Raw genomic sequence first — 24,708 nt, 5'->3', positions numbered from 1 at the left:
CTCGTGTATCTATCCTGAAGCATCTGAAATGAGTACAATACGTCCCTGTTAAACACATACCCCCAGCGTCATTGTGTCTACCTAATCTTAATAATGGATAGCCTCAAAGTGAAAACCTGAAAAAACTCTCAAACCGTAACACCTGACTTGCAACTACGAACAATGGCAACATTCAGAGGACAAAATATGGCTCCTCCCCATCACCCACTGGTAAAGAAGTCAGACTGTACGCTAAAAAAAATAAAAATAATAATTTTAAGACTTAACCTAGTAAAACAGAATTGTCTGTCTCATCATCTGGGCATGTAAATGATGGTAAAAAAAAACTTAAAAGACAAAAAAAATCAATGATTTTTATTTCTTGTACTATCTCAACCTTCAGAGTGAAGCAACATGCCACATGCCATTAAAGACTTTGATTTTTGTCACACAACCTCCCCAGAGCCACTAAGGTTTCATCTTATTCAGTATTTAAAACAATTAGAAGAAATTATGTCTGAGAAAGGAAAAAATAGTGTAAGATACATATATTTTATGCCTTCACCACAAATTTAGGAGGCAGTTCGACACTAAAAAGTATACAGTTGAAGAAATTAACGTGAGCAGTTATCTTGTACTTTGAATCTGCAGCATTCCTAATATGCAGCTCCTCTAAGTAATTAGCTACCACAGTTTACAACACAGTTACATAAAAAAGTAACATTAATACATCTGTGCAAGCCTCCAAAAACCTGTAGCCAGTTACTACTTCTGTTACAATCACTACTGTCTCTGTAACAGATAAAACAGTGTGGGATTAGAGGCCCAACTTGATAGTACCTTGTTCCAACAGTGGCCAACAGGAAAAAAACAAACAACAAAAACACATGGGACAGACTAAAATAGGCAACCATCTTGTGAAATCCACAGAGAAAGTTTTTATCTGTCCCAACAAATCAAACTCACCAGATCTACATGTATATCATCACCCTCATGCTTCTCGATACCTTTTAAGATCTTGGTAAGATCTGTTAAGTACCACTGTCTTTTGCAAACAGCGGAGTCCAGCTTCCTCTTCCATCCCCTGCATTTGCCTGTGTGCTCACTAGTACTGTTCTTTAGTGTAGTTTCGACTTATCTGCTTGATACAGACATAATGCGAACTGACTTGTTTCTCTCTAACTGAGAAACTGGGGTCACATTAGCCCCTTTCAGTCCTGCAGCACTGAGGTAAGCAGTTTTAGGTGCACCTTGGGTTACAAACTGCCATGAGCTGCTATTTCATTATGAAGTCCCTTTTAGTTCCACATCCTTCTTACCCTGCCAAACACACTTCTAATATTCACCCCCTTAGCTTTCTGATAAAAAGTCTAACTTAATCCTTAAGCAGTAGCCACTCCATGGTTTTAAATCAGGAGGACACCATTTCACTTAAGACAGTTGAATTAAACTTTATTATCTATTGAAGAACTATAGACCTGTCCTTTTGCTTTTGATGTGGCAGCCAATGCAGGCATGCTGTCAAAGGTGAAAGGACACAGAGACGCACATTACATAGAAGCCAGAAGCACAGGAAGAAGCTGCAAATAAAGACACTAAATGAGTGAATTGGTATACTGAGGGAGACCAAGTGACAGAAGGATGTCAAATGAGGTTTGAAGATGTTTTAAGGACCATCAGCAATTTGTGTGTTCTCTACACATGCCTTATATTCTACAGCAATGAAAAAAAAATCAATTTATTTAATTTCTGAGGGCTGCATTTTATTTCTGAGGGCTGCATTTCATTTCGGAAATGAAAAGTTTTGCAAAAAAGAGATCTAGCTATAAAGACATTCAGTTTCTTTGAGTGTGTTTGAGACTCACCACAATCATTATAAAGTCATTAGGTTTTCAAATAAGTTAAGTAATGTAACTTGAATCAAGTAAACCACAGAACAGAAATCCCAGTCTTGTCCTCCCTTCCCTTCATCCCACCATTTGCCACCTGGATGTATGAGACTGAATTACGCATTTGTGCATGCAGGAGAAGAGCAAGGCCATACAGTGGCTCAGTTATGCACAGAAGTAGCTAAAATGTGGTACATGTAATACACAGGATTGAATGAACACTTCATTAGTGGTTTCCTATTCACCTGAGAATTAAGTGAGCTTAGCTAATATTAAGGTTTTGAACATGTATTTTTGATGTAATTGTATTTAATATTTCCATTTTTAGAAAACTTTATATACTGGAAAGATTCTACAAAGGCTGCATTTTACAGTAAATACAGAGATGACTTTGTTTGGCTTAAGAGTAAGCAGTAGTCTATTGGTTAGCATCTACACTTCAGAGAATTAAGAATTGCAGCAGAGTATTTATTAAGGAGGTGAAACGGAGGGCTACATTTGGCTTATAAAGAACATGTTATTAATCCTCTTTTTACGAAGGTATCACAACATCTTTCACAATCTCCAGCAGGCAATATAATTGTGCATTTTGTTGAAAATTCACCATACAACCAGAACACAATCCACCCAGAGCATCCTGCGGATGGTTTTTCAATGCAAAGTACTCAGGAAGATGCCACCAGCTGAACCTCTATTATCACTCCCTGTGTTCTACTACCCATGCGTTTTTGACAGATCAACCTCCCCATGCATGCCACACACAATGGACTGTAGGCTTTGTGCCAAATTAACACAACACTTCCTCCACTCATGTAATTTCACAGCTTACAGGTAGGCTGGTTCTTTCAGGCCAGTGCCACAGGGGTACTTAACTTCTGTGAGAACATCACACGTGATATTTAACTACTGTTCTGAAAATACCTTCTTTGCGTATGGTGATCCAAAAGTCATCACTACATTACAATGCGGATTTCTTTTTAATGCCTCTATGAAGTTGGATTGTCATCAAATTTCCTTCCACGTTACAGACTTACACAAATAGCCCCCAATCCCCCACCCCTAAGTTAAAAGCAGCTCTGCATTTTTCCAAGACATTACCTACACTAATACTATATTGTGGATTATACACTTAAGGTATATTCAGATAATTTTAAATATGTCATATTCCATGAAGTGACACTTGGGAAAATACATAAAATTTGTTATGAATATAAGCACAATAAGCACTTATGAGATGACAAATTTAAGTATTTAGATTCCATTTGGTTTTATAGTGAGTTTCTAAAAGAATAGAAGATACCAACCAAAAACCCTTGGGCCAGGGTTTTCTCTCAATATATAGCTGACAAAGAGAACTGGGTCACATGGCAGGGACAGACACACACACAACACAAGGAGTGTTTTAAGTAATTTTGTTTTTCCCTCGTATTTTCCCCACCACAAAACCTTCCATCCTTAATAGCAAAGCCAGCACATAAACCATCATAAAAAACACAATAGTAAAAGAGCCTACTTTGCTTGACTAGTTTTTAGCTAGCTCTCCAGTGTCGTTTTTTCCAGCTCACACTGGAAGACTTCTCGTATGTATGAGTGACAAGTAATAAAACTACTGAAAATATTGCCTTTTTTGTTTGTTTGTTTTGCTTGTTTGCTTGTTTTAAGGAAATCTTCAGCAGACATAGACAGAATGAGCAAAAATGAGTCTGAATGGGAAATAGAGTATTGAATCTCCTTCTGTACCTGGACGAGGACCTACAAACTGAGGTTCCTATCCCCCATGCTACTAGCAACAAACTCATGTATTTGTTTTTCACTTATGCAGGTTAAAAATTAAATGATCTTCAGAACAGACCATAAGGGTAGGGATTCATGTGTTCTGCATTTTAGCTAAGATGGATTTTTTGTTTGGTTAAAAAAAAAAAAAAAAAAAAAAAAAAGCTGGAAATAATAGTTTACATTGAAAAACTAAACAATTTTTTTTGAGTCTTCTCCCTTATCTACCAAGTTCTAGGAAATCTATGCTATTAATCTCTGAATTAAAAAATAATTTAAAAAAAAAAAACCACTAGTGAAGAACGTCTTATGTTCTTATAACTGGGCCAGAATATAGCTTACAAAAAATCCTTGATTGAACATTGATTACTAATTAACATCAGCCTGACTGAAAAATCACGTTGACTTTAATATTAGTATTACATGCCCTTATACATCCTTTGTTAAAGGGGAGAAATACCGTTCTCTCAATCTTCCATACAGACTATCTGAGTGTCTTAATTACTTGGAAACAAAAGGACAAACATCTTAAAATCAGGATGTGTTACCGGAGTATTCCAGAGTCCTCCTCTTGAATCATCCTATCTGTTCCAAAAAAAACCCCACTTCATTCAGTTTGTAATTGCAACTTAAATTAAACTTAAAAAAAAAAAAAAAAAAAAGTCATCTACAGATTAGATTAGTTTGTAGTTTTACAGAAAAGCTGCAATGACATACAGCAAGCATTTCTTTCAAAAACAGAGAAACACTGGTGGTAGTTCAATGAAAGAAAAGCAGAGCTTTGCTGCACTGCAAACACTACAGAGAACTGTTTACATCTTATTTCCTCCCCACACATTCGTAGATTTATTAATAAATAAAACACACAGCCCTCTACTAGGAATAACTCTTGCAGAGCACAAGAACAATACAGAAAATGCAATGTAGCAGAGGAAGGACTCCTAAGAGTCTTTCAGCAGGTAAATTAACCCTAACAGTTCAACCTATTGGACTCTACTAGAAAGAGCAGAGGGCTTAGCAGCTATGAAATACTTGTTCTATTCAGCAGGGTTTCATCAAGACATCTTCCTTTCATACTTTTTAGGCTACCATCTTTCATGTTTCTTCATGAAATACTTGATTGTCATCATGTTGCTTTGCTTCAGAAAGAAAATTTTTTATTGTGATTTTTTACTTCGTTTACATGGAAGAAAAAGACTCTCCACCTTCTGCCGTGCAAAGGATCACAATTTAATGGAAGTAACATTCCATATAATTGCAAATGCATTAATTTATTGGTTCTGTATTAAAATACCCAAACAATACACAACACATCACATCTGAATAATCTTCCAATCAGCTTTAATTCCACAAGTCAGATGGTATTCTTGTAATGTGCAGTAACTGAGCATCAGTGTGGGGAATAAACCAAATGAAGCAAGACCCAAATTCAGTTCTGTTAAGCATGACTTCCAAAATTGTCTTTCACCACTCAAATTTGTCTTAGAGCAAAACATGTAAGTCAACTGAAATGGTTGCAAACTTACTCAAGACTTGCCTGCATAGAGCACCATAAAAACAGGTTACAGCCCACAAAGAGGAATGACATAGCTGAAGAACAACTGCCAGGTTGCCAGTTCTCACAGTCGTAAAACTGCTACTGAGCTGCTACAACATACAGCATGTCATAATAAGGTAAAGTGTCACCAGCCTCAATTTGCTTGAGAGATGTGTCATCTGTATGCACTACTACTCAGCAGTTGAGATGTATATGGCTTAACAGCCTGTGAATCAAGGACAAGACAGACAACAAAGACAGAAACACCACTGCCATCCCAGGGGACGTGCTCGCTCTCTAGCCATGCACTAACGCCACTTCAATCACGTTTGAACAGCTGTTCCCATCTACTGTCAAGGCACGACTAAACCCTGTACTATCCTTCTGAAACTGTTCAGCTGTACTAACAATAGCAACACGCCACTGATCCTATCAATAGGTTTGAATCTTTTGAGAACTAGAAGCACCTTAGCACTTGTTCCATTATTTACACCAAGTAATATAATGATGATATAAATTAATTTATTTCATTCACTGTTGCAGTCGTCCAGACTTGGTCTTTTTTGAAGACACACATAACATTTGGCACATTTCAGTCACTAAGGATGATCTCCCATTTGCCATGATTTCTCAGAGAAGACAGGGAAAGGTCTGACAATCCTGTCAGCCATTCCTCTTGGGTACATCACATCTGGCCCCATGAATCTGGATTTGTTTTACTTATGCACTCTTTAACTTGACCTTCCTTTACCATGGATGCCACCTCTCTCCACTCCTTAAATTCTGCCACACCTGAGAGCACCACACAGTGCCTACTTGATTCAGCAGCAGGGCCATACTCTCCCTTTACCCTTACTTTGGCTGTCGATATGCTTTTAAGAGCTCTCTTGTTGCTTTCCACATACCTCAGGTGCAATTCCAGCCAAGCTCTGCCTTAATCCCACTCCTGCATATGTAAACAATGGCAATCCCACTTCCAATTTCCACAGACTTCATTTTAGCTCAGTCAGGATCTCTCCCTGAAGCCTAGCAGGCTTTGTCACACCTGTTATTTTCATGAACATTAGGAGGAGTTATCTACAGTTTGAGGAAACTGACCTTGAAGATCAATGTCCTGTTCTCCTTTGACCTTCACAGCAGCTTCTCACAGGATACCACTTATTAATTCTCTAAACAAGGCAAAATAATGGGCTTTAGCCTATTACTTGCCATCCTCTCTTCCCTCAGGATCTAAAACCGTACTATTTCATGGCCACTATAGCTTAGGCTGTCATGGCAGTTACTTATCTAATCAACTCCTCTTTATTTGTGAGTAGCAGATCCAGCAAAGCATTTACCCTTGCTGGTCCTTCCAACATTTATGACAAAATACTAACTCAAACACACTGCAGAAATCTGGTGGATTGCTTGTATCCTGTTGTGGAGATTGTTTCAACAAGTCCCTTAGAGCCTTCCCCTGACAGATGTCAACCAGTTGCTCAGAAGGTTCATCATCTTCCCTATGTGATTAGGCTTGCAAACACCCACCACAATGTTCTTGCTTGCTGCCCTCTTGAGTGACTTTGAGGTATAAGGCCTCCCTCAACAGGCCAATCACCCAGGCTGTAACAGAGGTCCAAGATCAAGATTTCAGGTCATTCCTTTGTGTAGAGCACAACCTCCCATCAGTGGCTTCCCTGCCTGTGCTTCCCGAAGAGACTGTATCCATTTATTGCACCAGTCCAGTCTTCTCCGATGTTCCAGCTCTGTAAACCCTCTAACCTATATATATAGATATATATGTATGTATATATATCTGAACAACTATGTAAGTAACAGATGACAAACAGGTATTTTAACTGATCACTTGGTCCAGAGTGATTACCTTATCAACAGGAACATCTGGAGCTCAAATACACGTTGCAACTCTATACCAACTGTACAGATTGACTGTATCACAAATTAGAACAATGATACATGCAACTAAATGTTTGGATCAAACCCCTATTATTCAACTCTTTATGTTCTGTACTTAAGCAATCACCAATGAAGTCTAGATGCAAGTCTACCTGCCAGGGAAGGCAGATCAAAAATGTCACCACTGACAGGAACTGCTGGACAGTAGTAAAGGGACAGGAACAGCATACTGATGTCATGAAAATGACGGTCAAATAGGAGCAGGCCGCTTTGAAGTTAAGAACAGATCTTAATCTACTGATGTTTCCCTCATTTTAAACTGTTTTTAAATGGACTTCTGCTGTGAGGGCTACATTTCACTGAGTTTTTTAATGCACTAATAACCAAAGCATTCAGGCACATAGACACTACGTGAGTAAAATGAGAAGTTAATGCAATATTACCGTTCTGGACTTGAATCTGATTTATAAGGATAATAGTTCTTCTCACATATCACACAACTTCACAGAATCACAGAATTTCTAGGTTGGAAGAGACCTCAAGATCATCGAGTCCAACCTCTGACCTAACGCTAGCAGTCCCCACTAAACCATATCCCTAAGCTCTACATCTAAACGTCTTTTGAAGACTTCCAGGGATGGTGACTCCACCACTTCCCAGGGCAGCCCATTCCAATGCCTCACAACCCTTTCGGTAAAGAAGTTCTTCCTAACATCTAACCTAAAACTCCCCTGGCTCAACTTAAGACCATTCCCCCTCATCCTGTCACCAGGCACGTGGGAGAAAAGGCCAACCCCCACCTCGATACAGCCTCCTTTAAGGTATCTGTAAAGAGCAGTAAGGTCGCCCCTGAGCCTCCTCTTCTCCAGGCTGAACAAGCCCAGCTCCCTCAGCCGCTCCTCGTAGGACTTGTTCTCCAGGCCCCTCACCAGCTTCGTCGCCCTTCTCTGCACCCGCTCAAGCACCTCGATGTCCTTCTTGTAGCGAGGGGCCCAAAACTGAACACAGTACTCGAGGTGCGGCCTCACCAGAGCCGAGTACAGGGGGACGATCACCTCCCTAGCCCTGCTGGTCACACTGCTTCTGATACAAGCCAGGATGCCGTTGGCCTTCTTGGCCACCTGAGCATACTGCTGGCTCATACTCAGCCGACTATCCACCATCACTCCCAGGTCCTTCTCTGCCTGGCAGCTCTCCAACCACTCATCTCCCAGCCTGTAGCTCTGCTTGGGGTTATTGCGCCCCAGGTGCAGGACCCGGCACTTGGCCTTGTTGAACTTCATGCAGTTGACCTCAGCCCATCGGTGCAGCCTATCCAGATCCTCCTGCAGAGCTTTCCTACCCTCAAGCAGATCGACACACGCACCTAACTTGGTGTCATCTGCAAACTTACTGAGGGTGCGCTCGATGCCCTCGTCCAGATCATCGATGAAGATATTAAAGAGGACCGGCCCCAGCACCGAGCCCTGGGGGGCCACCACTAGTGACTGGCCTCCAACTGGACTTGGCTCCATTCACCACGACTCTTTGGGCCCGGCTATCCAGCCAGTTTCTAACCCAACGAAGCGTGCGCCAGTCCAAGCCAAGAGCAGCCAGTTTCTTGAGGAGAATGCTGTGGGAGACGGTGTCAAAAGCCTTGCTGAAGTCAAGGTAGACCACAACTTAAAACCGTCAATTGCAGGTCCATAGTTATGAATGCACATCACAATATAGAAGTTTACATATACTTCCACCAGCAGCATAGAAAGTATTCCAACACCACAGAAGAACAATCAAGTTACTTATGAAAGCTTTCCAGATACAGACATTAAAGATGCCAATGCAGGGCTGAAAACCTTGAGCAGAAAAAATATCTGCAATAAAAAAAAAAGTCCAACTGCTGCCAAAAGTTGCAAACAGCTTAAGATTTACTTCTCAGATGGAGGGCCTTAGTCATAAAATGAAGTCTTTCTGAAAGAGTCTTAAAAGCAATAGCATTTGCTTAAAAGATTGCCCTTATGTAATCAGCATCGCTCAACCCCTATTTATGTATACGTTGTTAATATTTTTGTCAGAAAAATATGTATTTGTGAAAAATCCATCCAGGACAAAAGAAGCAACCGGTGAACTGTTTGCCTTTGCATGTTCTGAGTTCTTCTCAGTCTCTTTGAAGGCCAACCCCCACAAATGAATTACCAGACTCAGATGGAATCAACCACTTTTCCATTTAACTTTGTTTTCTTTGAAACATAACCAAGTAAACTAAGTCCCTTAATATGGAAAGGAAAAACATATAATTTTTCATGCAATGTTCAGTATCAAACCAGAGATCTGAAGGAACAGTGTAACTGCATTTATAATATACCAGTGTCTAAAATAAAGATCTCCCTCAAACCAGCATTTCAAGTTATCATTAGAGACCTCCTCTTGTCTCATAAAATAACAAATATTTCGTTTTGAAATTATATTAAGTTGAAGACAGGTTCAGAAAGGTGGTCAGAAAAATCACAACAGCTGAGTATTCAGAAAAGACAGCTCAATGCAATTAGGTCAGCTCAGCATTCCTAGTTCAGAGGTGTGACCATGAGTAAAAGGCAGAAATAGGTAAGGTGAAAGTGTGAGCTTATTAAGACCTAAGATCCCTAAAACTGTAATTCATGTTATATTTTTTCCATAACTATTCTGTGTGCCTCTGGTCTGTTCTTATCTATGTAAACGGGAGGAAGGTCAAGGACAGAGGATCTTAAATAGGTGTTAGTACCCTCTTTGAAATCACTTTTGAGGCAGCTTCAAAAGACCCCAAGACCAAGATCCACACAAACACTTTAAAAAAAAAAAAAAAAAAAAAAAAAAGACTAGCTGTAACTTGAGATGCTCAGATCCGTGAACAACCTGCTACATTCTCTTTTCTTCTTTGTCTGGTTGAAGAAAAGCTTTCTTCGTGATGAACAGAGGAAGCCAAAAGATTCTCTCATTATTGTTGTAAGAAATAATGCCAGCTCTCATTCCTTTCCACATCCTCGAGTAAACTCAACACAGGGGGCCGAAAACCTTTAGTTCCTTTACAGAAAGCTTCACAGAAGAGGTTAGGGCTAAACAAATTCCCTTCATGAAGTGAAGGAAAGGTAAAGATGACTGCATTACAGTCAGACCAACAAAAGGCATCCTTTGAGCAAACTAATTGGCTAACACTTATTTTATCTGTGCCAGTTGCCAGTAAATCCATTGAATGAACATTCTGTGTACAAAGTGGACTACTTAAAAGTGGAGTGAAAGCATGAGCAAAAGAGAAAAGAAACTGAAGTACCCTTAAAAAGGAAGACTTGCATGCACAGAGGGCATCAGTCCTGACCGCCAATCTGATGAAGAAATTTGTCACTAGGTTAAGTAGTTTAGAAGGTAACTAATAAGGTAGGACTGATCTCAATTTTATATGCAACGTTTTATTAAATCACCAATTTATTAAATAATTTTAAGATGTAAATTTAAATAAGTGAGACTGAATGGAAAGTGGTTTATACAACTAACTGTTGAACAAATTTCTTTTAACAACTGCCATTATCTTCTGGTGTTAACAGGAAGAGCCTATGAAAAGTATTTTAAAAAATTAAATTTGCCCATTAGATAATTCTACATTTGCCTTCTCTACATACTAACAGAACAAGATTTCAATTGACAAGATAGGCAGATGAACCCTAGCAAGCTATGCCTAACGTAACAAGAACCTTTTCATGGCAACGAGGCCAGCCAAATGTATGGCAACCATACCATTAATCTTTAACTCTCTAAAAGAGAACAAATGTCTGCACCTAACCTGGTAGTTAACATAACTCTCAGACTTACAGCTCATGAAAATTGCTGTCAGCTTGGAAAGTGACAGATGTCCTGGACCAGAACTGTATCAGGGATGGTTTTTAAACAGTTTTTAGAGTAGATGACCAAGTGCCACAGCCCGAAATCTTTTTCTATCATTCTTTTATTCTTAACTACAAAAAATAGACTCATAATACTAGAGCAATGGGAAAAGTGAAATGGAGAGTCACTACTGAAAAGACACACCTGGACAAAGAGAAAAGAACAAATCACTACAAATACTATATTTGCTCAGCTAAGTGTTCACAACACAGGCATTTTGTAAAACAAAAACATGAAAAGTGCATTTTTGTCTTACATGGGCTGCAAAACTTCGTTGTTTGTTTGCTATACTGGCGCATTCTGTCGAGCAAGACATTAACCAATTAAGATTTAGAACAACAAACCAACAGATTATGAAGGCTGTTAAGGAATCTCATGGTCATACCTAGTTAGCCAGAAGATGCAGAAATCACATGATAAAAAAAAACACACATTGTCTACAAAGTACAAAAATCTATTACAGTACACTTCAAAAAGCTAAGTCCAAGACGTGGCAATCTGCTAAATATCTACTGTTACTCAAAACAGCGGTAAGCAAGCAAAAAAGTCATTTCTTTACAAGAAGGCAGAACTGTCTGATAAAAGCGATGGCACTAGCAAAGAAAGACATCTGTTAAGAAAGCCACAAGGTTATTTCATTGAGGCAAGATGTCTTGCTGTGATGCTAGAAGTGCCTCAACAACAGAGCGACAGGCAACACATCATGAACAAATACCTGCTTTGTCCACTGACCTGCTGTAATAGAACTACACTGTGTAGTCAAAAGCAGAAATTCTTGATCATTAAGGATGCACTATTTAATTAAATCTGTTTTCAGCCAACAGTCTCAGGCAGATGGCTTCTCCTGTTTACTCATCCCCTAAAAGGACAGCTTTGTCCAACAAACATTTGTTTTCATTGCTACTATGTTTGGCCTTGCCTTTTAGCTGTTTTCAATGCTATCTGAAATAAAGATGCTCTTCAGTAAGAATAGTTTTAGCTTTTATATGTGAAGTGACATGCCTGATTTCTTTTGCAGTTCTGATAAATGCAGTGTCTTGAAGCTATATAAAAGTGATGCCAAGAAATCCCAAGAATAAGTCAACAAAGCTTGATTCAAAATCCATCTTTATTCCCCCCTCATCTAAATCTCAGCTTGACAGAATGTTCCTTATTAGTTATTTAGGAGGCCAAACTCATGCCTTCAGGTCAGCAACATAATCAATTGTCAAGAAAAGAACATAAAATGAGCAGCAGAATTCAGGCTCCCTCACAAATTCACAGCTCCCAGAGACTTTCAGCTCCCTCTTGAAGAAAACAGGCAGATAATTCAACCTTTCATTTGGACACAACACATCTGTAAACAAACCAACAAGAATGGCCAAGAGATTGACACAGTGCTCTGTACTGGGGTACACAAGCAAATCAGTCAGTAGTTTAAAAAGAAAAGAAGAAAAAGGAAAAAAAAAAAAAAAAAAGAATGGCCACCACAGGCACCACAGGTAATAATAGACACAGGTCTGTAATATACAGTTCCTTAAATTAGTGGTGTTGACTTTTTAAGAGTACCTTAAGTATACATTTTTGCAGTGAAGTTCATTAAAAAAAAAATCATATCCTATTCCTCTCCACCTTCAGCCTCTCATTCTTACCCTGTGTTGTTGGCCACACCCTCAACAGCACCAAAACTTTTCTTTCCGGATTGTGATGTGATAAAGGGAACATGAAGATGCTCCTGATTAAGATATATGGTCCCACTACATCCCCTCTATATTCTGTTCACGGAGCATAGCAAAGTAGAACTGTGCACTTTTTTTTTTAAAGGTGTATTTATTCATAGATTGTATTCCTGCTACATTTTGGTATTTGTTATGGCAAACCACAAAACATCTTAATGTCAGACTCTGGAAAAGAATACTGAGGGGTGTCTATGGAAGGAGTTCATTGTTCCCTACCCATCCTCAAAAAATCCTGATTTTCTTGAAATATTTTTTACAAACACTACTTTCTGGCCAGCGCGCTATTTCCCATAAAAAGGTCAAGAGATTTAGACCATCAACTCTATATAAACCATACCAAAAAAGTATATCCAACCACTTACAACCCACAGCAGCTTTGACTGAGCTCTAAGCAGCACAGGTATTAGAAGTGGTTCTCAGCAGGTACCAGCACTCAGATGTCACACACACAAACATACCACGTCTCACCTCTGGTAATAGATACACTTCATTACAGAAGCCGTCTTTACTATTCCACCACCACCCACCACCCCCTGCTTTGTTTCCAGAAGTTAATTTATGAATAATTATAGACAACATAAGGTTAGTCACTTCAGGTCCTGTGCCTCACTTCCAATTGAACACTGAGTTTTAATTCCGATACCCCCTCAAACTGCTCCTATAAGCTAAGTCTACACAGCTAATTAAAACAAACACCACAGGCTAGGGCTATATACATACAGCAAAGATACGTGAATTCATAACTCAGAATAAAACTCTGTCTTTTTATTACTTGTGCTTTCCTTTGCCCTTTTAGTGTTCCTTTTAATAGTCTGGCATTGCTTACTGTGTTCAAGTATTCTTAGAAACAACATTTCCATATTGTGTTAACTGTGCTCATTTGCCTCATTCTATCTTCCTACTGAAAAATGAAAGCCCTTCAGGAAACACAGTGTCGCCCTTCCAAAGGCTCCCCCTCTACTGATGCTAACACATACAGAAAACCTCACTTTTTATAGGCTAGACCAGCTCTTTACCAACCTTGCTAGGAGAAGAAAATTGCACTGAAGACCAGAAGAACAGAGCATACTTCTCCCAATCTCCTTAAACTCACATGCTTGAAAACTATCCTAGGTTTCATGCAATGCAGTTTTTAGATAATTTCAAAATTGTCTCAAAACTGCCGGCAATAAGCACCTCAAAGAAGTAAACCCACTGTCTCCTTCATCATCAAGACAGGTTTGCATTAAGTGTCCATTTTTCTGGGATACCTTTTGTGCTTAAAGTAATTTTCTGGACTGGTTCCACAATGCTCACCACTTCTACATGACTAAGCCCTAAGCAATGAAGGCCTTTCACGCTTCCAGAGATGCAAATCTTCTGAAACAAGTGCATAAACTGAAAAGAATTTAAGAGTACACTTTAGGAAAGGATCTATATTCCCTGGGGTCTATCCACTAGCTCATCATCATCACTTACTTCTCAGTGAACGTATATACAGGCTCAGTAAGTGATGTGGGTTTAAACAAACATCTTCAGGGACATCAGTCCTTGCTCCCTTTTAGCCCAGAATATTTCACTGATTCAGCATTTACACATGGAAGCCCCCACACCACTGCAGGAATTCGCAGTAGAGAAGACAGGAGAACTGAGATCAAAAAAACAGGCTGTAATTCCAGATCTGCACTCAAGTTCTTCAAAGCTGTAAATGACAAACGGATACACCACTCTAACAAGTCTCATACGCAGGCCTCTGCTTAGCTACCTCCTACTGAGAAGTACAAAAACCTAATGAACGCTGACACAAACCTAAATGCTTTGAGCAAAAAAGTGGACATCTCTCTCAGTTACAGTTTATAAACAAGAGCAGTGGTACTGACCTCCTTCATCAATTGCTCTGGTGTTCACTCATGAAAAGCATTTAAGAGTAAAGACGTGATTAGTTTCTTTTCATTAACAGACTATTTTCTCTTGTAGAGCCAAATTTTTCTTCCTCACCTCCTTTGGAAATGTGCCTTCCCTAGCAATACACATTACTGTTCCACAAGTGCTGCTACTGCTGGTACTTTGCTGCTTCTGCAAGTGAGGACTTGAGATTTACTCAGCTATTTGTATGTAACAAAACCAAAAATACTAGATCAAGAAACAGATACCAGATTGAGGGAAACAAGCAAACAAGGACATTAATGGAGCCTTTTTTCTTGTACCAGAACAGAACACCAAGTAATATAAGTTCTGCAGGGTTTTTCTGTTTTTCTTCTCTTCCATTGCAAGGCTTGAATTGGTCTTTCCCTGTCATGGACTCCTAACCTCCCAGAAGGGAACCAGGCGTTAGCTCAAGCTAATGAAAAAATAACTTTATTTAGAGGCATTAAAGCTGCATGCAATAAATGGTACAAAAGGTCAAAGAGTCAGCACTGACCTTCCCAAATATACATTAAAAAAATGAAACAACACACACAAAACAAAGAACATGCATGTAACCCAAGCAGAATCACTACAATATTAAAGCAAGTTTATTCTCTCAGACAAGAATAATCATTTCACGAGGATAAACCGAATGAAAAGAAGGAATTCTGATAGGGAGGAAGAAACTGCTACAAATCAGCTGGACCAGAAACACCCTCAAGATAAATAACAAAAGGCTATCAAGGACTTTGCTCCTGGGCATTGAATCCAACTGTTCCTGTGATGCAAATGAACTGTCAACATGCAAGCCTGCACATTTAGACAAGTTTATCCTAATATTGTTAGGTGCGTTTTTTTCTTCCAACTGCTGTTGTATTAAGTGCACTGGGTCCTCCAGCATGAAAACTGCAATCCAGTAAGCAAAAACATGGGACCAACAAGAGTTGAGTTTAATGAGGAAGCGTGCATCCAAAGATTACTTTAAACTTAGGTAAAACATTCATTAAACAAATATGAAATACCACAGTATTCTACTCCAGCAATATTGAATTTTATCTATTAGATACAAAAAATAAAGAAATACTATGTTTTTTTGGCACTGCAACTTAACGTATAGAAACAAAAAGTATACAAAGGATTTTAGACTCTTGAGATCTCAAGTCAATTAAGAAAAACTTCTGGCATAGAGAAGTATTAAAAAAAAAGTATATGCTCAAGTATTAAAAAAAATAAATAAATAAGGGACCGCTTGGAAAGGGACAGCAACTAGACAGCAGTATCAGTACTTGCACTGCCAAAACCACAATGGTAACGTAGGCTGAACTCATGTAAGACACACAAAGACTTGCCCAAATACAAGTATACATAATTCTCATGATAGGAGCAATAGCTGTGTTATTGCTTCGTGTGGACTCATACACGGATATAAAGTGAAACAAATCCAGATTGGGATCTTATGCATTAAAAGCCTGCTCTTTTATTTTACTGCTCGCAGTTTATTTCTGGATCAAGTTAAACTACAAGCTACCTGCCTGAAACTTAATTTACAGCAACTACAGAAGATTCATCCATTAATTATTCTCCCTCAGGTACAGTGCAGCAATCATAATTCAGTCAGCCCCACAGAATACAAAAAATAACAAAACTAAAAAAAAAATAAAAATGTTTGGCAACAAATATCCATCCTGTAAAAAAAAAAAAAAAAAGACAGGAAGGTATTAAATAAAACAAGCAAATTAAGACCCCCTCCCTTTCCAGGAAATACTTTCACATATGTAGATACGCTTCCAATAAAAATTACTTTCTTATTTGAAGTAATCAGAGTGTTATAAAAGAATATTTAATATAGTATACTCAGTGTAGACAAAATATAGACTTCATGCAGACTATTGTCTTCAAATTAGACATGATTCTAGAGAAAAGAAGTAGGTCAAACTAATTTTATCTTACAGTAAAGGGAATTAAACAAGATCACATAATATCAAGCATGCAATGTTATATCAACAGTTGAAAGTATTAAGTATTTAGAATTAAGCTTGTGGGTTTTTTGTTTGTTTGTTTGTTTTAAACCCATTTCTAACAACCCAACAAATTTCTATCACAGTCAAAACAAGTAACTTCCATACAAATTAAAAAATCTTGCCAGGCTTTAAAAAACATAGCAGATACAAATGCATATATTGTATTTTTAAAAACAAAATTTCTATTTAAACAACCAATTTAGATACAGAAAACACTACATATTAAATGTTTGCTGAAAACAATGAGGCTAGACAACTCAGACATTTCACAGTATACTCTCATCTCACAATAGTTCAAGTACTCTTCCTAAAAATTTTTTTTTCCCCATCAAATTATAGATTCATGAAGCGACAGACAGAGCTTACAAAAATCTTTATGTTTGTGTCTATGGAGTAAGAAATAGCATTATCAGTTTCTATTTGAATACAAGTAAGTTTAAAAACAATTATCAAAAAAAAAAAAAAGTTGAAAATTCAAGGGACAGACAAATACCTATCTTCTTTTTGCAAAATAATTGATGTTTCCCTTGCAAGTTAGAGGAAGACCATACTGACTCATCTGCAAAGATGAAATTAGTTCAAGAAAAAAGAATGCATCACAATCAGAACAAATACATTTCACTTACCAAAAAAAAAGATAGCTTTGTACCACAAACTACATTATCACCATACTGCTGACAAAGCAGGAGTTGCATAGTGGCTTAAGGCAGTGTTCTTTACAGCCTTTCCAACTGTCAAATGTCTACATCTATATACAAAGTAATATGAGCAGTCGACTGCTTGCACAAAGTTCTTGAGAGCTTTGCGGTTTGTAGCTATCGCTTTCTGAAAAATTACTTGCTCAACAGTAACATTTTTATTATGTTAGACTAAAATTTGTTTTAGGTACTGTTATTAAAACAAGTCAACAAGCTTTAGTGATTGCCTCACAAAATTCAAAACGCAGAAGTTAGATGTGTTACTTGCACGATAAATGAAGACTTAACATTTCGAGCATAAAATTTATCTTCTGATAAGTTTATGAAAATATGACAATCTAAAGTTAAAGTTACTGGCAATTTTTTATTTAATTATTTGAAACTCGACCTGTGTAAGTTTCAAATAATAACTGGGTTTGGCTATATCCCATATTCTCAGGCACGTTAGAACAGTTTTCTCAGAAGACCAGAACTGAGCAGGAAGGGTGAAGCACAAAAAAAAAGACAACAGTTAGACATCAGCTACAATAGAAGAGGTGAAAGTAAAATTATAAAAAAAAAAAAATTGATTTTGGGTGTTTTTTTGTTGTTGTTGTTGTTTTTGTTTTTGGTGGAGATACATTTTGGGTTTATTCATCTGGATGATGCTATGGCTGCTCTGTTCAATGACATTCAGCCTCAATCCTGCAAAAGGATATAAATGCAACTGAAGAAAACAAGACTTGCTTCCTCTCTACACTTACGAAAAGACAGCCACTAGCAGCTCTATGACTCAGTTAAGTCAGTTAAGGGAACCTCTTGTCCAGAAAAAAAGAGGGAAGGCACTGTGGAAAAGCACTGAAGGACTGGACTGCATTTTTGCTCCTTGGAGAAGCTAAAACTGGTCTCTGGACTACGTCCAACATGTATTCAGCTGTAGCCTGCAGCTGTGATCTGATCACATTTGCTAAGACGAAAGGCATAAAGACAGCACCAGACAAGGTTCAACCTAATTATACCACTACATAACATTGCAAGACATCACAGAAATCGTAACAGCTCAAGCAGCCTGATGTGCTTCCAGATTTTTACAGGCAGGTAAGAGTAACAGAACACACTACCTATTTCTCCAGATTAAGTAGCACGTGGCATAATAACAGAGCATGGAGATCCACGGTGACGCAGTACGTATGAATCCAAACTTTCTGTGGAATCCACAGGTTTCAGAGCTGTGCCACCAGTTTTGTAGGCACAATTCCAGTGCTATGACAATACTCAACCAGAAAGATGTTTGTTAAGAGTGATTTGGACTTTTTTTTTCTTTTTGTACCGGAGCACAAAAAGAAAAGACCTAGAAGTACTTACCACTTGTGCTCAGTAAGAGTTCCCTATCTCTTTTTGCATGAGGAGATGCTAATCCTCAGGTAAGGACCAATTTCTGCCTCAGTAACAAGCTTAAATTCACTCTGCAGTTCTAGCATGTGGTATTTCTCACTGCCTTTCCTAAAATGCTGCAGAATGCACACAATGGAACAGCTGTTGTGTTCCACTCCAGTGATGGCTGCATTTCAATGGTAGATTAAGTGGTCCAAGACCAACCTTACCTAACTCACAGGGGTATAGTGAAAACTGTTAAAAAGCCACAGAACGAAGAGAAATACTAAGTATGTTTATTAACCCTAACATAGTCATGCTGGGGAGCACACTTGAAGACTCAGAACTTGAAAATTCTACAGTTACAAATTATTGTCTTTGTCCTGCTGTTATACTGCAATGTATTTTTATTTGCATTTTATTTTCTTGCACACACCTTCTGGGCAGGAATCCTATTATCTTAACTATCTCTACTGTCATGTAATTCTAAAGTACTTTAAAAATCACAAGTATTAGTGAAAACTACATTTACCATTTCTCTAATCGCAGACAATGCACACAAATTCCTTAACATCCTCCCTTTAAATTATAGTAGAAAGTTGGATTCAGTAATACTGGGGCCATTAAGCCGAGATATTTCCTTGGATAATTTTGTTTGAAGTTTCACTACAGCTTTAAGGTTTGGGGGCTAACAAATCTATATTTAAACAATTGTTCCTAAAGCTTTCAAACAAGTCAAATCAACAGCTCAGCAAAATAAATCAGCAAGAACAACCATGAACATCTACACTTTTCCGTAACAATTTCCACTAAGTTAAAGTCATGCATTTTAAGACAAAAAACAAAATACATTCTATGTGGCAATTCTTCAGCAAAAACAGTTCTTTAGCTAAAAGAAGATGTAAGTTAGAAATATTAGAATGTAGAGAAAGCCTTGGACTAGTATCTTCTTAAGCTTTAATCACAAATAATTGCCTCTTTTTATACTAATGAGCAAGGCAAAATGGAAAGAAATTTAGACAATTCATTCAGGGTAATAGCTTTGTGAGCTAATATTACACTGCTGAGAGATCCATTCTCAATTTCCTGGAGTACAATAACAGAGCAGCAGTAAGTTATTCACTTCAGGGAGCTTTTCTATCCTATGTAAATATAAACAGAAATCCCATCATCTATTGACAAAAAACAAAGCAAGTTAAATAAAGTTTTACATGTTACCATTTTTTACAATAACCATCAGCTCCTTGGATCACAAATGTAAACAAAACACTTCACTTACTGAAATCAATAAGAAACCTTCCAAATCCTTGCCTTTGGTATTGGGGCATGATCATTATGCAGGAGACATTGTACTTCTGCTGGCAAAGCTTTTCCTGAGGGAAGGAGAAACAGATCAAGTATGTCAAAGCAGTGCTGAAGTGGGCAATTGCCTGCACCTGCCACTACTATCCTTTTAAAATATCCCAATAAGGTGAACAGATGCCTGGGGTCAGTACCAAAGTCAAATAATTCAATGTTAATATTTAATTATAAGAAGGAAATATCAATCAAACATACCCTTCAAAATATTTATTTTTACTAGTTAACTACTCAGCACCTTTAAAATTAAATACATTGTCTAAACAGCATAATGAAGGTTAAGTGCAATAAAGGAGGAGAACAGGGAAAAGGGAGGTATTTTCATGCTTCACTGACCTTTCTCTCAAGGATATAAAAGAGGAAAATAACATCCATACACATGGTGAAGTTGCTTTTTCTGCAATTGCTACACTGACTGCTTGCTGGTTTCCACCTTTGTCTTCTTTGAATGAATATTGGGGGAAACAACCTATATCCACAAAACTAAGTCATGCTAACTCTTTCAAAGCTTCTCACCTGAATCCAAATGAAGGCAGAATGCTCCAAATTCAGAGCTCTTTCAGACAAAGTGAATTCATATGACATAGGCAGTGGATGCAAATATTATACTGACTGTTTAAAACAACAGAAGGAAGAACCTTATCTAGGAAGCTGCTCTAACAATACAGCTTTTAGGCTTTAGTTCCTTTAGAGTTTACTGATAAAAAGGAAGATCCTTAAAGTGTTGTTATCTTTAAAAGATTACAGAGAAAACAAAAAATCAGCACTAGGTAGTTTTGAGGAAGACCAAATAAATCAACTAAAGATATCCAGGTCAGCATAACCAACAAGAAGTTGGGGCCAGCACACTGGTAGTTTAAAATACCACCTATTATTTCAGCTTCCACACATAAGATGACACCAGATCAGTGATGACACCGACAGGACCACAAACCTGGTTTCCAAATATTTCTTCAGACATGAGAATAGAGAACCATGTCGTACTTCTGTAGGTTTCTTACTTTCTATGGTATAATGAATCCTGAAGTATTATTTTTTTCTGCATGGGTTTCCAAACTCTGTTCAGGATCCCAAACTCTCAAGACCACAGCTAGTATGAAGTACACATCCTGCCAACATATTTGTACTCAGGCAAGCAAAGCCAGAGCACATCTGCCAGCAAGAACACACATACAAACACACGCTTGGAAAAAAAAGGGTGGGGGGACAGGATGACACAACACAAATTGAGTGCTTAAGTGAAATTTGGATATGACTTGAACATTTTTTCTTATATTATGGTAGTGAAAGCATTTGTGATCATCAAAATGGACAAACAGACTGGCCGAAGCAATAGGGGTAGAGTGAGGAAACAAAATGCATCCTTGCTGAATAGTCATTCAGAAGAAATATCAGGAGAGATTAATCTGGACACCTGCGGTATCTAAACCTATTAGATAAATACTTGCCAATAATGAGTTGACATGTTTGGATTCCACAAGAACTTCTAGCTAACATAAGATGGAGTAAATTGTGCCTATCAGTCTGTTTTTCAAATCTCAACAAGACCCACATCTCAGAAGACAGAAACCCCAAGAGAACGTTGCGCAGCATGCAGGTACTCTTAATTTTTAGTAATTTTTAGACTTCTTAAAGTTAGCATTTTCATATAAATGATTTTTTAAATAAAGGAAATTACATACTGAGGGAGGAGGTGATGCTAGAGACCACCAAGTATTGCATTTCTAAGTAACTATATACCGATTGATCAAAATTCTTACAGACAAGTAGACAATTGAATGCTTTTCTACAGCAGGCATATCTGATTATCTTTCACCATTATTTTTGTTAGCATTTGTCATGACAGTCCACAGAAATATTTTTGGTCTACAGCAACAACTACTGTTTTAAAATTCCAAGCAAAGCCACAAGCAACAGACATCTACTCTAAAAGAGACATCCACCATAAAAGTTAGGCTTGTGTTCTTATGCTCTGTGCACTAAGTAGCTTCATTAGATTAGACTCTATGCAAGAGAGAAACAAAGATGAAAACAGCCAACTGTTTATATCTAAATAGACAGCTTGAACTGCTTACCAGTGCAGCCATGAAAACACATGGAAATGAACATAATTTCAAATACTTAGCACTTTCAGAAGTTAGACTTAGTATATTATTGCAAAACTGATGGGGAGGAAAAAAATTGAATTTTTCAACTATACAATATAAACCACAACACATTCAACAACAACAAAAAAATAACAATGCATATGGCTGATTGCACATACAATTTCTCAACTTGCATCTTTTTTTTTTTCTCAAAGATAGTAGTAGTAGATTTGGGACAAATATGTACATTCCATTTGAGATCCATAAAGAGAAAACCAAAATCATCTTTGCTGTTGACACAAAAGATAGTGGGAAAGTACAAATGTTTAAAATATATACATATTTTCCTTTACCTTTGAGAAATATCCAACTAAATGGCATCCTTTCTCATCATTTTTTGTAAGGACATAGAAGAGGAATGGTTCAACATCATAATACAAGGTTTTGTGGTCCAGAAAGAGCTTAGCTAACAAACAAAGGTTCTGACAATAAATTTTGCTCACGTTTCCATCAACCTAGAAAGCAAGACAGATGCAGTTACTTCCAAAGCCACCAGTATGTTAGAACAAAACAGCTTCTTGTATCAACCATATCCTAGAAGGAAACATGAATAAGGTAGCATTACAAAAAAAAAAAAAGTCAAGAGAAGACGCCCCTGCTTCTTGTTAGATAAGAATTATTGAACTAGTACTAATTACTTTGCATTTGTAAGTATCCTCTGAGGATCTGGTTTTATTAAACAAAGTTACTTTTTAATTGTTCAAGTAAGACTTACCTCTTTCACTTACTTCCTGAGACAAAATGAACATGACTGGCAGACAACAAAAATGCGCTATTGAAAGTTACATTAAACTGATTTGCAAGAAGGCTGCGGTGTCCAGCACACACACCAAAAATAAATAAAGAAAGAAAATCAAAGACAACGAAGCTCATTACATTGAATCTATAAGGTGTAAGTCCAATGAACAGGCTGCTGATTTTGTATCAAACATAGCTATGTTTTGAATAAATTAGACAAGACAAAAATTCTATGCTAGACTAAAACACTACTGAGCAAGAGAAGTAAATTTTCAGGCTAAGTGCTACAATTAGTCTAGGTATGTTATGAGTGTAAAGAGTCAAGCTGTTATGCAGACAGCTACAGAAAAGCCAGACATACATGCAGAATTCCTCGATCAATTAGTCACTCCCTGAAAGGGAGGGTTCAAAGGCAACAGTCTTATTGAAATAATCTTAATGGAAAGGTTTGCTTGTACTGATGTTCTTTGATAAAGTCATTGTTTATATTTCATTCACAGAGACAGCCAAATGGTATGCACACAGTGCTGAAAAAGAAATCATGTTCTACTTCGTTTCTAGTTAGAATCCTAGTTATAAAACTGAGTAAACTCCCAACCTTTTGGATCTATTTAGGGACTTCAAGGTTACTGCTGTATAATACTTGTGTTATCTGGATTAAAGAAAGAACAATTAATGGACAGCTACGGCTAATAAAGGCATTAGAATAAACTTCATATAGCACTTGAGAACGTATCAAGTACACTAAGCTCTCATGCAACTCACTCCATTGTCCATTTTTTTCCTTCTTTTCATGTTTAGTAGCGAGCATGCAAATTAAGGAGAACATCAACCAAGTAAAAATCATCACTGAATAAGCCACAAGTCTGAAAACCCAAATTATGTAAGATATCGTTTTCAGCAAGAACGTCTGTAGAGAAATGCAAAAAGACTCCTTAAATGGCAGGCAAACACAGCTTGTTCATCAGCTTCAAATAGAAGTAGAAAGAAAAAGAAGGAAAAAAAAAAAGACTAAAACTCCAAAAGGAAGCATCTGTCAAACTTCCTTGGCTACAATGTAGTAGTAAACTGTGTCAAAGCCTTCTCTCAAATCTGTCAAAGTCATGCTCTGAGCAGGGGTACATAAATCTTAAATGCCAAAGTCATTTATATTTCTCTAGAAAACAGAGAACACAAAGGAAACCACAAACCCTTTATCCTGCCAAACAGAAAATGGATGCACAAAGTTCATTAAAGTACCTATGAGGAAAGACATGATCCGATGAGTAAGTTTCTACAGTTATCAGAATAATAATAGAAGCTAACCTTTGAAATAAGAACAGCTATTTCAGAAGTCTTAATGTAGGTGCTTATTGAAGTACCTCAGAGAAAGGGGTAAGAGCAGTGGAGAAAGAGTCCGGACATTCCTTTCACATGCATCTTGTTTTCCATGTGTTTTGTGTGTGTGTGTGGTTTCCTCCCCACCCAGAGCTGTATTTTACTTTATTTTTTTTAAGAATTTTTTATTCATGTGTTGGCAGTAGCTAACAAAAACAAAACAAACTGGAAAGCAGAATTTGCCTATTGCTGTATGCTGCACAAGTCTTAACACCTGCTAAACAGAGAAAAGGTTAATTATTCTAGACTGACAGGACAATTTCTGTTTTTAATAGAAAAAGAATTAAGCCTGTTTACAACTTAAGTCTTTTGCCAGAAAATCTACAGTCTTTAGAAAAATTGCTCAAGACAGGAAGGAAACAATCTTGATGCAGATAGCTAATTTTCTTTAATAGCATAAAAACAAATAGGTTAATGAACCAAACTTCAAGATTTTCATTTA

At 37.5% G+C, this 24,708-nt stretch overlaps 1 protein-coding gene across 9 annotated transcripts in view; it reads right to left on the bottom strand.

The window, feature by feature from the left end:
* KAT6B (lysine acetyltransferase 6B) overlaps positions 1 to 24,708 on the bottom strand; it is a 113,241-nt gene that overhangs the window by 13,756 nt on the left and 74,777 nt on the right. For 8 of the 9 annotated variants that reach the window (XM_082765215.1, XM_082765214.1, XM_082765212.1 and 5 more), the window contains 2 exons: positions 22,445 to 22,606; positions 19,925 to 20,018 (listed from right to left, as the gene is read on the bottom strand). In XM_082765215.1, the coding sequence (XP_082621341.1) occupies positions 19,925 to 20,018; positions 22,445 to 22,606 (256 nt within the window). The remainder of the gene's footprint in view (positions 1 to 19,924; positions 20,019 to 22,444; positions 22,607 to 24,708) is intronic. The other variant, XM_082765220.1, reaches the window with a different exon arrangement.

This window comes from Aythya marila (genome assembly GCF_965140915.1).
Source record: "Aythya marila genome assembly, chromosome: 7".
Taxonomy (NCBI): Eukaryota; Metazoa; Chordata; class Aves; order Anseriformes; family Anatidae; genus Aythya; species Aythya marila.
This window is presented reverse-complemented; position numbering and strand designations above follow the sequence as displayed.